Source organism: Equus quagga, chromosome 7 (genome assembly GCF_021613505.1).
Source record: "Equus quagga isolate Etosha38 chromosome 7, UCLA_HA_Equagga_1.0, whole genome shotgun sequence".
NCBI lineage: Eukaryota > Metazoa > Chordata > Mammalia > Perissodactyla > Equidae > Equus > Equus quagga.
The window spans coordinates 38937152-38954203 of record NC_060273.1 but is presented as its reverse complement, the minus strand read 5'-3'; the positions used below and the strand labels follow the sequence as shown (position 1 = coordinate 38954203).

Below are 17052 nucleotides of genomic sequence, written 5' to 3'. Positions count from 1 at the left end.
GTCTGGTGGGGGCCAGCCCTGTGGCCGAGTAGTTAAGTTCGCGCGCTCTGCTTTGGTGGCCCAGGGTTTCGCTGGTTCAAGTCCTGGGCGCAGATACAGCACTGCTCGTCAGGTCATGCTGAGGTGGCGTCCCACATGCCACAACTGGAAGGACCCACAACTAAAAATACACAACTATGTACCTGGGGGCTTTGGGGAGGAAAAGAAAAAATAAAGACAAAACAGAATGTCTGGGAGCTTCCTCCTGAGTGTCACCAGGCTGCGGGCGGGATCGCACTCCTGCTGCCCGGCTGGACCCCAGCCCCTGCGCCACAGGTCCCCGGGGTGGAGAAGGCCCCATGAAGCCAGAGCTCTGGAGGCTCCTCCAGGAGGGTGTGGGGGCCTTCAAGTCGCCCTGTCCAGAGGGGCTCTGGTGGCGCTCCGCCACACATGGGCTGCCCCTTGCCATGTTTCTGGGACAGGAGAGCCTCCCTCGGGAAGGGAGCGGCAGGCAGAGGCACTCAGATCTGGGGGTCCCACCTGGGAGACCTCGGCATGTCTGGGTCTGAGTGCCCTGCAGTCCATTCCACAGTCCACCTCTCCCCCCCAACCCCTAGCCTGGGGAGTCTGTTAGGACACCGGCTGGTGACCAGCAATGTTAGGAGGAGCAGGAGGGCCTCAGCAGAAGCCATCTGTCACCGAGGATGCGGCAGACACCAGGGAAGAACTGGGGCCTCCACGACCTCCACCAAGAGCACAAGCGCGTTTCTTAGCTTTACTTGTTTATTCAGTTCGATCCAGGGCAACTGTCTCCAAAACCCATACACGGGACAGGGTGTGCGCACCGGACGTGACGTACACCATGTCACGCATAATCGATCAGCACAGGATGGGTTAGGGGCAGGTGAACTCCATCCACTCAGGCCCACGCGGTTTCGTCCTCAACAGACCTTCCTAGAAGACACTAAAGTACATTCTGCCTTTGCAGTTTCTAAAATAGAAACATGAGTTTTGAACCTTCTGGTCGGATCCTAAATGGAGCCGGTGTTCCACTTTGGAGAGGGCTCCGCCTCGGCGGCGTCTGTGCCGTGAGCACCAGGAGGCTGTGCTGGAGGGGAGAGGGCAAGCCCGAGCAGGCTCCAGGGCAGCCCCTGCGCCTCTCCCCACCGAGAGGAGGCCCTGTACTCGGAGCACTTGGTCATCAGGCGAAACCTCCAGAAACTGAACTTCTGGCCTGTAATTTGCTTTCTCCCTCTCCCAAACCGCCTGCTGAGTTGTTCAGACTGCAGCTCATCCTGTCTCCCGACAAGCTCGGGCTGCCCTGAGGTTGCCGCCCTCCACCAGTCCCCAGACCACGGTCACCTCTGTTCCCGTAAAAATGCCCTTTGCCCCATGCCGCTGGGAACTAGAAAGGCTGGAGCTGGGAGAGCCCTCTGGACAAAAGAGAACAGGAAATCACAGGAACGTTATTCTCCTAATCGGAGTTAAAAACGGGGTATGTGGCATCTTTCCTACACGTGGCACTGTCCTTGGGCACCGAGCTGACCCTGATGCTGCCCGGGCCAGGCCAAAAGCTCTGCCCATGGACCAGATGTAACAAATGGCCCCCAGCTGGCCCTGATGGGATGCTTCCCACGGTCTGGGAAGCGTGGCACTCCGTGAGGCTGACACACCTGGGACAGGGGCACCAGATGGCCCAGGAAAGTGGGCAGTGGGAACGGACCCAGCACAGCCCCTTTCAAAAGGCTCAGGCCAGAGGAAGGGCCTGCTGTCCCCTCCCAGCTGTGGGGAGGAACCAGCCTGTCTTGTCCCTGCCAGGACACCAAGTAGCTGTCTTGCAGTGATGCTGACATTCTTTACAAAGCAAACACATATTAAACCAGACAAGCCTTTTTAATAAGGCTCCGGGACAAAATGGGCATGCGCTAGAGAGCAAGCAAGTCACGACAGACGCCTGCAGAAGATGCAAGGGACACACCCTTCTCCCTTCAGAAGATGCCAGGGCTCTTCTCTGGCCCCACGAGACATGCTGCCTGGGCTCCCCGTAAATGTCACGACTTGCACTGGGGATTCTGAGCACAGCTCCCAGGGGCCCTCAGCATTTCAGAGTCACGTGTTAGGGTTTCTGTGAGCAACAGTGTGTCACATTCCCAGAAACCTCAGCCAGGCCAGCCTGGATTTCTTGGCACAGGCAACCCAGACCCCACAGACATAGTAAGCTGTCAAGAGAAAGGCCATCAGAGCACGAAGTCCAATACTACTTAGGAAAACAGAAGAAAGGGCCTCCCTCCAGGTGGCTGCTGGCCAATGTGGTAAAGGTGGTTTTTCAGAGCAGCTCAGGGTGCAGAGTGCTCACACCCAGGCTGGGCTGTAGCATAAGTGTGTACAGCCAAAGAACCTGGGCTCAGGTCTCCCCGATGCCCGAGTGAAAACACCAGAACCCACATGCGCATGGCTGTGTAAACGTGTGGACTGGGCCCTGCATTTGGCTGCGAGGCCCGGGGGGCCCAGGTGTGGGGCACTATGTGGGCTCTTGCCTTCCCTGTGGTTGTTCCACATCATTGTGAGCAGGACCTGCATTTGCCAGGGCTGGCCCTGGGCTCCACCACACACAGACCAGGCCAGGCCAACAGCCTTGTCCAGACAGGAAGTCCCCCAGGCTGCCCCGTCCCACGGCTGGGACCACGGGTATCAGAAAGATGAGCCGGCTCTGCTGCCTGAGCAGGTGCCCCTGGCCTTCTGCAGCCACAGCTCAGAGGGGCAGCTGACTCAGGCTCAGAGGACATTCTGGGGCCAAGAGACGGAAGCCTCTGGACTGTGGGCCCTTTCCCATCCTGGTGGCCCCAGTGGGTCTACATGACCAGGGCTCTAGGCTGGCTGAGAAGAGAGAATTTGAGCCTTGTGGGGAGCACCCCCCAGTTAACAGCCTCCTCAAGCGGGCATCTCACACGGGACGTGCACAGACAAGTCTGCACTCTGCCAGGCCTCTACCTTGCAAGTCTCCCCGTCTCCCTGGGGTCTGACAAGTCTGCTGCCTACTGGAGCCCCGCACCTGCTGGGCTGACATGGGTCCCAGGCTCCTGCCCTGTCCCACAAGCCAGGCCACCCAACTCCCTCCAGGACAGGGGAGGGAAGCTCCAGGTCAAACTGTGATCCTGTGCCCCATCTAATCTCAGCAAGCTGGTACCATCAGATGTGCCACCCGACCACCACAAAACCCACCTTGGGTGTCACAGGGCAATCCGTTCCCTGGACTCACGGCCCTGCCCCGAGCCTCTGGGCCTCTGCACCCGCTGGCCACCCAGTCCATGTCTCTGAGATTGCCCTTGACTGCTGGGGGCTGCTCGGAGCCCTGCAGGAAATCCCCAGGGCCAAAGACTCGGCTTATCTTTCCCCTAAGCTCTTTGCAACAGTCTCTCATTTAATTAAAGATTTCCTTTTTCTAAGGGAAAATCCAGGTTTTATAGCATGAAGACAGGAGTCAAACTTTGGTCTTGAACGATCTGGCAGTGTCTAGGCAGCCTCCTTAGCAATCTGCAGTTTCGAAATTCTCCAAATCGCAGGCGACCCGGGCTCGGCCTGGCGTGGGGCCCTCAGGCCGCGCGGCGGCGCCTCACACCACCTGCAGGCTGCGCTCGTGCCCGTCCAGCTGGACCTTGAGCTTGTGCAGCTCCTCGATCTCCCGGTTGTGCCGTTCAGTTTTGTGGCGCACCAGCGAGCGGTAGAAGTGGATGGTGAAGACCACGAAGATGAGGCCCACGGGCACCATGATGATGGTGGACACAAGGGCTGCCTGCCAGCCCGTGTGGCCGCCGGGGCCGGCCGGGTGTCCGGGCTGATGGCGCGCGTCCACCGGCAGGAACTTGATCCAGCAGAGCAGCACCACCTCGGCCAGGAAGAGCAGGATGCCCAGCACGGTGGAGAAGCCCCAGGCCAGCTCGATGTAGGGGTGCATGCGCTCGTGCGGGGACTCGCTGATGGAGTTGAGGTTGTGGATGTTGCTCACGGCCTCCACGTTGGGCAGGATGCACGTGCTGATGAGCAGGGCGAAGAGGTGCACGGCCACCAGCACCGTGGTACAGGCACTGAAGGCGATGAGCAGCGGCCGCGGGTACTGGTACTGCGTCTCCAACTGCACCTCCACCATGGCCACCTGCAAGGCAGAGCGGGCGCTGCTGGGCCGGGCCGGGCCCCCCTGACTTGCCCGCGGGACTCAGCGCGTTCCCGGCCTCACTGTTCAACCACTTCGAACTTTCCCTTTTTCTAATGAGTTAAAGAGGATCTCACCAAGGACAAATCTAAAAAAGTCCAGAAGAGACTAAAGAAGCACAGGGGGGTAGGGGGGCCACCCTCTGGGGGCCTTTGCAGACACAGAGTCTGGGTGTATCTGGGTGCCAAGCTACGACCCAGGGCAGAGGCCACACTTCCCCGGGAACATGCAGCTTTGCTGGTGACATCGGAGCCAGGCTGCAGTGTGGCTTAGCTGCAAGATCCCTGCTATTTTTCAAAAAACAAAAACTGACCTTTCAAAAGGTAAAATAAAAACTGAGGCTCCTGGGGCCGGCCCAGTGGCACAGCGGTTAAGTTCGCACGTTCAACTTCTCGGCAGCCTGGGGTCCGCCGGTTCGGATCCCGGGTGCAGACATGGCACCACTTGGCAAAAGCCATGCTGTGGTAGGTGTCCCATGTATAAAGTAGAGGAAGATGGGCACAGATGTTAGCTCAGGGCCAGGCTTCCTCAGCAAAAGAGGAAGATTGGTAGCAGTTAGCTCAGGGCTAATCTTCCTCAAAAAAAACCCCAAAAAACCAAAAACCCGAGGCTCCTGATGGCCCCCAGGCTCAGAGCTGCCTACCTGGACAGCCTCACACAGGCCACAGGGTGCATGTCTCAGCTGAGACCCAGAGCTGAAGGGAGAAAAACCCACATCCTAAAGGCCAGGAATGGTGATATCAATGAGGACAAGGGTGAGGAGGGAAGCTGGGGGAAGGGGGCTGGGGTGGGAAAGCAAACTGAATCATTGACCACAGTCACAAGATGCCAACAGGGAATGTCTGAAATGGACAAACCAAGACACAGCAGTCTCCAAATGTTATTTGGAGCCGGGCAGACTGAAGGAGCTGCAAGGGGCTGCCTCCAGGGGGTGGGAAACACGGGCTGCTGGGGTTTGTTATAAGCCCTTTAGCAGCACCTGTGCTTAATTTGTAAACTACGTGCATGTATTAACTGATAAAATAATTTTTTTTTTAATGCAAGGGGTAAAAAGGCCCACGGGGAGAACCAGAAGCCCAGCTTCTCTCTGTAGCAGCGACTGTCTATAGCCATTAAGGCGGGAGCTGCTCACCACAACCCTAAGGGGCTTTCAAACTACAGACTAGGCAACACGCCCCTCCACGATTCCCCAGGTTAGACCCAGTCCCTTCAGAATGGCTCCTCCCACCCCGCTCTGCCTTCCCCACCCCGGCCCAGCACCGCACCCCAGCACTGTGGCCCTCCCCAGGGGAGGGTTTGGTCCAGACCCAGCAAGCACTCTGGGGCTCACCAAAGGCCTTCTCAGTCACCCAAAGGTAAGAAACCAGACCAGTCAAAGAAAGGGGGCGGGGAGGCAGAAAGAGGGAAGCTAGAGCGAGGCTTTTACACCCATTGTGTTTGCCTCCTAGATCTGGGCCGTCCTTGTTTTTGAAAATTTACAAGAAAGATTTCACAACTTCTTCTAGCAACTACCGCCTCCTAGAGCGAGAACCTCATCCCCTCAGTGGAGCTGGACCTTTTGGAAAATAAAAAGAAGATATGGCAGTCCTAGTGGACCACAGCCGAAGAGAAAAACTCAGCAGCGATTATTGCTCCAAAAAGACAGTGGCCATCCGACACGAGTTGAGGGGTGATCTTTTCTCAGTGCCCCTGTGGCCTGGGTAGGCTCTCGTTACCACAAAGGATATGGCCCAAAAAAAGGATGTTGGAAACCGCAGAGGGCACGGAGATAAACAAAGATGATTAAAAGGCCTACAGGGAAAGCAGTTTTGTCCACCTCAAGAGAGAAAAGGCCAAAAGGGCATTTTCCAGTGTGTTTCTGCAAAGATCTTACTAGGGGGCCTCGGATCAGTGGTTCTCTGCCTCAGGGGAAGGATAAACAAGGAGGAATATGCTTGAGGTCAGCCATAGCGCTTGTTGGACAAAGGCACAGCTTTGCAATGCTAATCAGGGCATGCAGAATAGAAAGAGGGGCTCCGCCCAGCAAACTGCCCGACGGCTTCTCCAGGTCCCTGCCCTCAGCTATGGCTTCCATTGCTGAAATGCTGTGGGTCCGTACTTGTCACTCCTTTCTCCAGTCTGAATAATTATCTGATTCAATGGTGCACATTAATCTAACCCAGGAGGCACGGTGCTGCTCGCCCCACCCCTGGGCTCGGTTGCGTGGCTTCCCAGTTTTCACTGTTTCGGCTGAATCTCGGGTACACGTTGGGGGGGGCAGCCTCCCTGAGCGGAACCTTCTAGAAGAGAGGGCAGGGGCACTGTGTGGCTTCTGAAATGTATCCCCAGACTGCTTAAGGAAGCACTTGTTAGTACCGAGGCAATACTCCATAAACGCTGGAGGAGTGAATTATTACTGGAGAGGGCGACACACAGCTCTGGGGTGGCATCCGGAGTTTCCCACCCGGCTCTCACTCTAAGACCGCTTCGCGGCCCTGTGGCTGCCCTTCTGTCTCAAACGACTCCTCCAGATTCACCCTTTGTTTTCTAACTTTGTTCACAGGCTTGTTTTCAAATTTTTGTGGTTTTGAAGCCTTCAGCTTGGGTGAGCTTTTCGTTGGCTGGAAAACAGTGGAGCTTCCTCAAATTTGGAAACCCAAATGTTCGGAAGGCCGAGGTCTAACGAGACGGCTGCCGACAGGAAGTGACTTGGAGAGGAGAGCCTCTCGCGGCAATTACATCATGCGACACTGCTTGGAGTTAGTTTCCCAAAGTTAAAAATAATAATAAGTATAGGCCAGGAAAATTTAATGCAATACTATAGTCCTTCTGATTTAAACAGCGATGTCTAAACTTCTCACACATATTCCTTAACGTGAAGTCTGAGAAAATATTCTGTCTTTTTAACGTGACTGAAACATGGGAAGAAAACTGCTACGAGCCAAACTTGGACACCACATGATCATACGGTTTGTAATTATGTTAAGAAAAAGTAAAACGCAACAGCTATTTAAGGCTTTGCTTTAAACTACAGACCTAAACCCGCATTTACTGCCCTCCAAGTTGGTGACCTCGGCCCTCCCGGATGAAGTCATGCACTGACTTTGTGGTGTCTCATTTCTCCAAGGGTGGGCCACCCGATGACCAGGCAGGCCCTCGCCGCAGGAGTGGCCACAGTGGCTTGCTCTAACAGCTTTTTATTTTCCGCATTCCAATTTGACAACTGAGGAGCTCGGCTAGGGGAAAATGCAAATTGTTTTTACATCAAAAAAAATATTTGCTTCCAGGACCTCTGAGCAACAACGGAGAAAGCGGGTGGCTGCAGCTGTGTTCTCCCTCCGGGACAACTCCCTGAAGGGATGTGGGTCAACCAGAGACGTGCCCGAGACGGACTCCTGTCCTGGGGATGACTCAGAAGGAAAGCCAAAGAGGCAGCCGGGAGCCAGGCCCAAGGCTCTGCGCCGTCACCCTGGAGGCCACCTTTGGGGAACATCTGCGTCCCCAGCTGGGCTAAACTGAGCAAACCCCAATCCATCCCACACTTCCTGCTCAAATCCCTCAATTTCCAAACCCTCGGCTGGCGCCTGAGATGGGCAGATGTGGGCGCTTTTCTCCAGGAAGCCCTGTACACTGTAGCTATTTTCATTAGCCCCCCCACTTCCTTGTCAGGGAAATACTTGCTGTGAACGTGAGAGTGGGGCTTCCTGCAGGCTCTGAGCTCGGGGACTCCCTTGGATCTGCCAGGAAAGCCCTCTAGTTGACAGAGCAGTCTCCCTGGAGGAGCTGGGACCTGGGGGCGCTTCCTAACCGTCCATCCTGGCTGCCAGTGGGGCCCAGAGAGCGTGCTTTGCTTCCCGCAGCACGGCAGGATCTGGATCGGCAGAGGCCCCTCGGGCGGGCTGCCGTCCCCCTGCGCGCCTGCACTCACCATGGCGAAGCCCGAGAGGAGGGCGGAGGTGCGGCTGGAGGCCTTCAGCTTGGCCCTGCTCAGGTAGAGCTTCCTCCAGGACAGGGCCTGCACCGAGTGGTGGTTGGAGGTGACCAGCTCCAGGTAGCTGCGGCGAACCCAGTCCCGGTAATCCATGCCCTTGTGGCCTGGCTCGGAGCAGGCAGGAGTGGAGGGGTCCACAGGCACGTTGAGCTCGGCGCTCATGGTGGGAGCCAGACTGGGGGCGGGAGAGACACACTCAGGCCTCCCACAGGGTTCCCGGGGCCTGGAAAAGCCAGAACCCAAGACCCTTAACCTTCCCTGGGGTCTGCTGCATAGCCCCTGTGCCAGGACCATGCAGTCCAGCGGTAGCAAGCGTGGGGCCCTGGTCTCCGAGGCCGTCCCCACACGGGAATGTGCGAACTATCTGCAGGAGGGGAGGGTCAGGAGTGCATTTCCAGGAACCACCGCAGTGTCCAACGCTGTTCCAAACGCTGGACTCCGGCCTCCCATCCCAGTGCTCAGAGAGGCTCCAATCAAGTGTGGCTGGCGGGGGAATGGAATCCCAAGGTGGGCCAAAAGCATCTAAGGCATCCTCTGGTTCGCACCTGCCTTCAGGGAACAGGGAGCTGCAGCCTTTAGAAAGATCCTAGGTGCACAACTAGAAGGACCTGCAACTACAGTATACAACTATGTACTGGGGGGGCTTCGGGGAGAAGAAGAAAAAAAAAAAAGACTGGCAACAGACGTTAGCTCAGGTGCTGATCTTTAAAAAAAAAAAAGGAAAGATCCTAGGAGCTAAACTTACCAAACCTGGATTTGACCCGACTGTGTGATCCTGAGCATGACCTCTGACCTTTGTGACCTCACTCATCCCCAAACAGAGACATCCCCACCCAACATAGGGCTCCTGAACAAGACAATGGACTTGAAGACTCAGAACTGCTTTTCGATGTTCAGGCGCCAACCACAAAACAAACATTCCCAAGTAGCCGCTCGTTTCTCAAATCCAGCTTAGACTGTCATCGGCATGGTTCACCCAAAAAATACTTGGTTTGTAGAACCACAGTGAAGCCACATCTAGGCTGCAACGGAAGCCTTCAGCAAAACGAAAAACTAAATCCACCAACTGACATGAACACGTTTTATGGAGAAATGGGGGGGCAAGCGCCCTGGCGCAGCAGTTAAATTCACATGTTCCGCTTCAGCGACACAGGGTTTGCCAGTTCGGATCCCGGGTGCAGACCTACAAACCGCTTGTCAAGCCATACTGTGGCAGCATCCCACACATAAAGTGGAGGAAGATGGGCACGGATGTTAGCTCAGGGCCAGTCTTCCTCAACAAAAAGAGGAGGATTGGCAGCAGATGTTAGCTCAGGGCTAATCTTCCTCAAAAAAAAAAAAAAAAAAAGAAATGGAGACTGGAGACCCCAGGAGTCATCCCAGCTAGACAGCTGGTCTGACAATAACACGGAATCAAGATCAGAAGGACTGATCTGTTGAGATTTGTGAATTTAAACCCAAATCTCCACTAATCCAAATAGAGGATTGGTGGTGTCCTGTGGCCCCAAGGGCCACCCGAGCAGCAGCTCTCCAGGATCGGCTCTAATTAATGTGCAGGGCAGGATTCAAGGGCACAGGCACCTCACAGCTCACTTGGCATCAGATATCAACTTGTATGCTCAGGCCCGCATAGGCCTCATGAAAAGCCTACTTAAGGCTGTTACAAACAGATCAGCGTTTCTACGTCCTAGGGAGCATGGCTGGAGGTGGCTGAGGGGTGGTGGTGAGGGTATTTACCAGGCTGAGGAAATGCCCCAAATGAATCCATTCATGGCACTCTCTAAAAGGGCTCTATGGGAAGGGGTCCTTCCCACAGGAGGGGAAAAGCTCTCTCTTTTGGGGTGCCTTCCTCTGTTCTCCGCCAGGCTTCAGAGGCACAGCTTTTACTGGCCAACAGGATCCCCAGGGAACAGTTCTGCGCTCTTCTCTTTCTGCCAGGGGATGCCAATTCCTAGGTCATTTATAGGAATGCTGACTTGGGAGCCTGGGTCACTAACCCCTTGCCCACACCTGCAGCCAGCAGCACAGCTTTCAAGCACTTCGATCACTGGAACGCCCCGTCCCTTGGGGAGAATTCAGAAATGCTGCTCACTAACCAATGTGTTGGGTAGCTCGAAATAATTCAGAATAGCAGATGGAAATGGGCTTTCTCTCTTTTTTTTTTTCACATGTCACAGAAGCGAGACTACAGGTATGAGGAAGGCAGTATATGGCGTGTGGAGGGGTGAAAGGTACCACCTTTGCCCCGAGTATCCATCTCTCCATCTCGCATCCAACAGATGGTTACTGGACCCCAAAGTAAAACTGCATTTGGTACTTAGGCATCAACGATGAAAGAGGTGAGGCTCCACTGCGGGAGCAAGGTAAGGGGGTGATTCTCATCCAGTGAGCTAAATTCTGCTTTAGTGGAGGTGGGGAGAAGGGCCTAGGGAGCAGAGGGGCTGGCTGGCTGCCTCCACCTTGGGCAAGGAGGAGATGCCTGCTAGGGAGCAAGGATATAGGGGACGAGGACGTAGGCGGTGAAGGCAGCACTGGCAACGAGGGGCTCTCCCTCAAAACAAGATGTTGTGTGCATGGGAGGGTTCTGAGAGGCAGGGGGACATGGCAGGGAGGCTGGCTGCCGTGAGGGTCAAGGGTAAAGGGGCTGAAAGACAGGATGCAGGGAGTATGTGGAGCCCAGGGCAGCCCAGACAGTCGGACTGTGCTGGACTTTCTCTGGCGGTGCCCGGCCGCGGGGTGTGGAAGGAGTCGGTGAGGGGAACAGTCTGGGGTGAGCCTGCTCTGTGCGCCCACTGAAATGGTTAGCTGACTGGAGGTGGGGGAGGGCCTGGTGGCCTCCAAAAGGATGAAGGCATGTCTGGAGCAAAGAGGAGGGAAGCCCAGGGGCCGTCAGTGAGCGTGGCTGGGCTCAAGTTCGAGGGTGGAGAGCGGAGCTGCAGATGTCCTCAGACTGGCAGGGGGAGGGAAGGAAGGGCTGTCTGCCTGCTTAGAGCTGGGCATTGAGGCAGGCCTGTGGGTCCAGAAGAAAGAGAAGCCACATCCTGCAGAGGGAGCAGCCTGGACGGGATTCAAATCCATCCTGACCAGCCCCAGCGGCCTACCTTGTACTCCTCCTCCTGTTCCGGGAGGGGCAGAGGCTGCTCTTTTCACTTCAAGGCTCGGAAGGGGGGATGGGGGAGGGGGGGCCAGACGGAGCCCGACATTTCTGTCAGGTGGCAGAGGCTCCAAACGATGCTGTCCTGGCTGAACCTTGTGGGTCTTTTTTTTTTTTAAATAGGAAGCAGTCAGAGAACAGAGGTCTAGGAGGGTAACGGGTGACCCCTTCTCTAAAGATTAGCAACTGTCCTTGGCCGGCCTGTTTGAAACATTCCCAGGGGTGGGTTTTGGGGTTTGCCTGTCTTAATTTCCTTTAAACATCTGGGGCACGAGCAATGGCGAGTGCCACGCAGAAACGTCTGTTTCTGACTGTCTTCGTCGCGCCGGCGCGAGGCGGGGGCCCAGCAGCCCCGACAAGGGTCTCCCAGCGGCGTCCACTGCATCTCTGTCCCTTCCCCTGGGAAGCCCCAGCGGCCGCAGGACCCGGACTGGACCCGCGCTCCGACCTCGGAGACTTCTGGGCGCCGCACCCCGCCCGGGGATCCCGCGGGGATGGGATCCCCTGGCCGTCCCCCGACCCCGCAGCCGTCCCACCTCAAGCCTGCCCGGGAGAAAGCCGGTCCCCTCCCCCGCAGAGCCTCCCAGTGCCATCCCGCTCCCCGCGCCAGACGCCCCGCGGCGAGCACTCACCGAGCTGCCCTGCCCGCCCCGCCCGGCTCCGGCTCGGGCTCCGGCTCGCGGCAGGCGGCGCTGGCGTGGCCGTGCGGCCCGGCTGCCCCGTGGCCCTGTGGCCCGGCCGGGGCGCCGAGCGCGGCCCCCTCCCTCTTTCCGCCCGGCCCGCGGGGTCCCCCCCGGCCCCGCCCCCACCGGCTGCCCCGCCCCCGCCGGCCAGCCGCAGCCGCTGCCACGGCAACGGCGCGCCGCCGTCACGTGACCGGCCCGCGGGGGAGCTGCGGGCCACGTGACCCGGCGATGCGGGAGAGGCGGAGCTCGCGGCCCCTCCCGGGGGGACCTGGGGGTCCCTGCTGCGTGGCGGGAGCACCCCAGGGTTGCCAGCCGGAGCGCGGACACCCGCGAAGGGTGCGCATCTCCCCTGCTCCCCGGTGCGCCGCGGTCACCGGGGACGTGGAGTGGCGCGGCGGCGGCGGCGAGGCCCGCCGGAAGCCTGGGCATCCCTCGCTCTCCGCCCCGCCGGCCGTGCGGGCGCCCTGGGCCTGGGCGACAGAACGATGGGGCCGCGCTTTCTCTGACGCCTGGGTCTGGCCAGCAAGTCCAGGGCGGAGTGTGTCCTGCGCGGCTCGAGGTATGGGTCTGAGCGCAGAATGGGGGCACGAGGTTCCCAGGGCGAGCCCCGGAGGATGCCCGGGACCGGCCATTGGCCACGTGGAGGGTTGGGGAGAAGCCAAAAGGGCGCACCCTGCAGGGAGCGGGAACACGTATCCCGTTATCAGACTACAGGGTGGGCGGGTGTGAGGTGAGTGGCGTGCGGAACAGGGGCGGAAGGGGAGGCTCCGTTTGGGAAGGGCCCAGGCAGCCATACCCGGGTTTCCCAGCTCGCAGAGCGCGCACCGGAGCTGGTCAGGTGGGCGCCCAGACTGCAACCCCCACCCACAGGGGGCCCTAACCCGGGTGCAGCACTCTCGACACCGGGTAGACGCGCGCCCAGAGCTGTTCTGTGTTCTGGGTCGGCAGAGCACCTGGGGGAGAAAGCGTTTCTGCGGTGCCCCGGCCCCTTTCCATTCGCTCCTGCAGAGAACCGCTCACCCGGAATAGCGAACTCTCCGGTTTTACCACCGAGATGTTCAGACAGGAACGTTCTTTTCAGGAAGTGCACATGAGTAATTCACTAAGAGGTGAGATGGGTTCATATCAACCTGCCGTGCCAGACGGGCCCTCAGAGTCCTTCCTGTGTGGCCTACATAGGAGTTCTCCATCTGTCACAACAGCACTGGACTGTGACACATTTATCCAAACGAAAGAAAAATTCCACTCGTGTCAGCCAGTCTGAGTTTTCTGACAACTGGAAGAGTAGATGTTACAGATGCCAGGCCAAATGCATTTATACTTAAAGACTCATTTTAGAAGCTATTGCTGAGAGCCCGAATGATACCTTTTAATCCAGGAGGACACTTAAAAACAGACTAAGCCACTTTCTCCTTGGTCACTGCCCTATCAAATCCTGGGGTCTCATTACTGGCCCCTCCCTCCCCACCATCGCTGGCTATGGGAAAGGGATCATTTGAATTCAGGGGGCAAAGTCCTCAAAAAGCAGTCATAGTGTGTGGCTTTGAAACCTCCAGCTCTTGGTGAAATGACCTGTAGGACAGGAAGAGAGCACTTTGTAGACTAGAGTAGTTGCATCATAGATGAACATTTTTTCAGCAACAGACTCCGCTGGCTTGAGTTCCCACCCTTGCAGCCTGACTGCCCCTCCCTGGGAAAACTTCCCCTGCCGGTTAGGCACGCCCCCACCCCCAGCACATTCATCCAGCGTGCCTGCACAGAAGCACAGCAAGTCCCATTACCAGTGCTCCTCAGAGCAAGTTTCCTAACCAAACACGAAAAGTGGCTTTTCCCCTCTAGAAGATTCAGGAAGGGGACGGCACCATGTTGGAAGGAGAGAGCTCTACGGATCACAATACTAATAGCTGGAGAGCTCCTCGGGGCACAGGTAGTGGAGTGGGAGTTACCCAGAGAAGGGGGTTCAGGTGCAGGCACACAAGTACAGCCAGCCAGCTGGGATGTCGGCTGCAGGCTGAGCTATTGCCCTAGCTGCTTGACCTTGCCCTCTGTGAAATTCTGAATTCGAATATCCCACTTTCGGACCTCTTGTTTCTCACTCAGTTCTCAACCCCCCACCTCTCTTCCTTGACTCTCTTTTCTCCCGCTCTGCCTTCTCTCCTCTTCGGCCCGACCCCTTCCAACCTCTCCTGCCACCACCTTTCCCTCCGTCACGCCAGACATCTCAGGAGAGCTGTCGTCACTTTCTTCAGGTCCTCCCCAGCCCTTTGCAGCCCACCGACATTGTGTTGCTAAAGCCAGAGGATATTTCGGCTGCTGCCTTGTCTGTCAGTGGGTACCCTTCCTTCCATCTGGACACACTTCTTCCTTGCTCCTGTGACCCCACCTGACTCTTTTCTCCCTGTGCTGGCTCCTCCTCTGCTGTCTGGCCCCTGGATATGGGTGTTTCTCAGGCTTCTGTCTGGGCCCCCATCTCTATACTCACCCTGACTGGTCTCCCCACTCCCCTTGTTTCACAGAGTCCCATGACTCTCCAGTCACACCTCCAGCCCTGATCTCTCCCCAGGCTGGCAGGGCGTGTCCCACAGGCCCCCAGCCTCTGCATGCCCACAGCCGAATTCCTCACCTTTCCCTCACATACCTGCTCCACCTCCTGGGCCACCTGCCCCAAGTCACTTCCCTCACATACCTGTTCCACCATCCACCCAGCTGATGACAGTATAGATCTGGTGTCATTCCTGACTCCCCCCTCCCCCTCGGGTCCTGTGAACTCTCCTGCCTAAATGTCTCTGGCATCTCCCCGATTTCTGCCTGTCCCCACTGGTGTCTACACTAATGCAGGCCATCATCACTTCTGCTCTGCATTACTTACTGCAAGAGCCTTCCACCTGACCCTTCAGTCTGCTCTCCACACTGCAGAGAACTGCACCCCCCCCCCCGTTTCTCCCCCTTCCCCCTCCAGCCCTTCACGTTCCCTGCAGCCTTAGATCACTGCAATCTCCTTCACATGGTGATTTAGAGGCCCCGGCAGGGCGTCCCCTCCCTCCTCGGGCTTGCTCTCTTAGCACAGCTGCATTACTGTGCTACGCAGGAGCTCATCCCGCAGGCCTGGGTCACAGGCCCACATGACACCCTGTGCTACACCCACCCGACCGCAGTGACCTTTTCCTTGTGTGTGTCCCTGATCGGATTTGGAGCTCCTTGAAGGCAAGGACTGCATCTTGCTCAGCACCATCCCCGATGCCCAGCAAAGTGCACTTAGGAATCCACTGCATTTAGCACTTCGGAGTGCTCAAGAAACATTCGCCACATTCTATGGAATAACAACACTGAAGACTGCCTCAGGATGTGCCCCAGGTTAATTTCTAAGGATGCTCTCCTTATTAAGTATGTTAATACGTGGGCATCATAGCTCACTTTATCAAGTAAGCCAAAGAGTCAACATAAATTCACTTCCAAAGGGGGGGGAGGAGGAGAGATGCATGTTTCCCACAAAGATAGCAAAGGAAACAGTTTCCACCCAGCACCCCTCCCATTCAGCCTAGAAAGTGGATTTAGTTATATTCCTATTTCCAAAAGTCAATAGAACATCACTCCTCTAACTCACTAGTTTTTGTTTTTTCCAAAAAGATAAATGTTGAAAACAGGGAAGTAAATGTAAAATAGTTAATGATACTTAGTATGTTCCAAACCAATGTTTCTCAAGGTATGGGGAGCGGCTCCGCAGGACAGTCTCCCGGGGTCCCTGTCTCTGTGCCTACTTAGGGCCTGCAGTGTGGTGACTCGGAGTCTCTGGGGTGTGGCCGGGGAGTCTGGATCTCTTAGCAGGCTCCTCTGCTGGGGCTGCTGCACTTGGGCACCCCGTCAGCAGCCTCCAGCACACAGCTAACTGCGTACATCTACCTCCGGTTCTTCCCGCCGACACCGTTTCTCAGGGTCAACGACCTCCCTGCTGGCTTTCAGTCACTGAGATTTGCTCAGTCACTGACCTGACACCTGAACACCCATGATGTCCCAAGCACTGTGCTAGCACTAGGGGTGCAGCAAAGAACAGGACAGGCAGGTCCTCGCTCTCACAGGGCTCAGAGGAGAGCCTGGGGCGTGGGGGTGCTGGTGTGGCAGGGTGCAGAGAGAAAACAAGTGATGGGTGCCAAGGGAGAACATGAAACAGAAGTGTGGTCATGGGCTGGAGGGAAAAGACCGAGGCAGGAACAGCTTCCAGGGACGCCGGGAGCAGGATGAGGGTAGTGGGCACGAGAGAAGCAGGCAGGGACTGGAGAGCAGGCCCGGAGGCCCTGTTCACAGTGTGAGGGAACTACTGGCACTTAACACAGGGGGCGACAAGATCTGGTTCTGCTGGCTGCTGCGTGGAGAAGAGACTTCTTTTGAGGGGAGGGGCACGAATACAAAGAGGCCACAGCATTCATCCAAGCGAGAGATGCTGGTGGTGTGGACTGGGGTGAACGGGGTAGAGACGATGACTGAGCAGGTCCAGGATCTGCTGATGGATGGATGCAGGCAGGGGGTGAGACAAGAGGGCCCGAGGATGCCCCTGAGTCCTGGGTTAGGCGCTCGAGCAATCGTGGATGTGGTGCTATTTACCAAGGCAGGAAGGCAGAGGAGGAAGGTGTTTAGGGGTAAAACCAAGCTTTTCATATACTGAGCTCAAGGTGCCCAGCAGATATCCATGGGGAGACGTCGGGTCGGCCGCTGGACAGGAGCCTGGGGCTTCAAAGGGAAGGTGAAGCCACAAACTCGGAAGACACCAGTGAGGAAGGGATTTACAGCCACGGGTTAGGTAAGATCTCCTAAGGCCTGAGGGTTGACAACAGAAGACAGCGCTCTGGGTCACCCCAACATTGAGTTAGAGAAGCATGGAAGCGGGCAAGGGGAAGGCAGACAGAAGGGCAGGAGGCAGGACTGTCAGGAAGGCCAAGAAGAGCTTGGAAACTATAGAGCGCCACCAAGGGCCTGGACTGGGCAAGCCCGGGGTCCCAGTGCAGTGACGGGGATGAAAGCTTGCGGAGGGAGGAGAGCGAGGAGAGCGAGGCGGTGG

General features: G+C 57.0%; 1 protein-coding gene across 2 annotated transcripts; it reads right to left on the bottom strand.

Moving 5' to 3' along the window:
• Positions 1–1853: 1853 nt before the first annotated feature.
• ORAI2 (ORAI calcium release-activated calcium modulator 2) lies at positions 1854–12078 on the bottom strand. 2 transcript variants are annotated; one of them, XM_046668406.1, is made up of 3 exons: positions 11946–12078; positions 8097–8334; positions 1854–4132 (listed from the first exon to the last, which is right to left on the bottom strand). In XM_046668406.1, the coding sequence occupies exons 2-3, from the start codon at positions 8319–8321 to the stop codon at positions 3593–3595; spliced, it is 765 nt and encodes a 254-aa protein (XP_046524362.1). In that variant the 5' UTR covers positions 8322–8334; positions 11946–12078; the 3' UTR covers positions 1854–3592. The 2 variants fall into 2 exon arrangements, with proteins under 2 accessions (XP_046524362.1, XP_046524361.1); XM_046668405.1 differs by having other exon boundaries at positions 8097–8382; positions 11946–12043.
• Positions 12079–17052: the final 4974 nt, after the last annotated feature.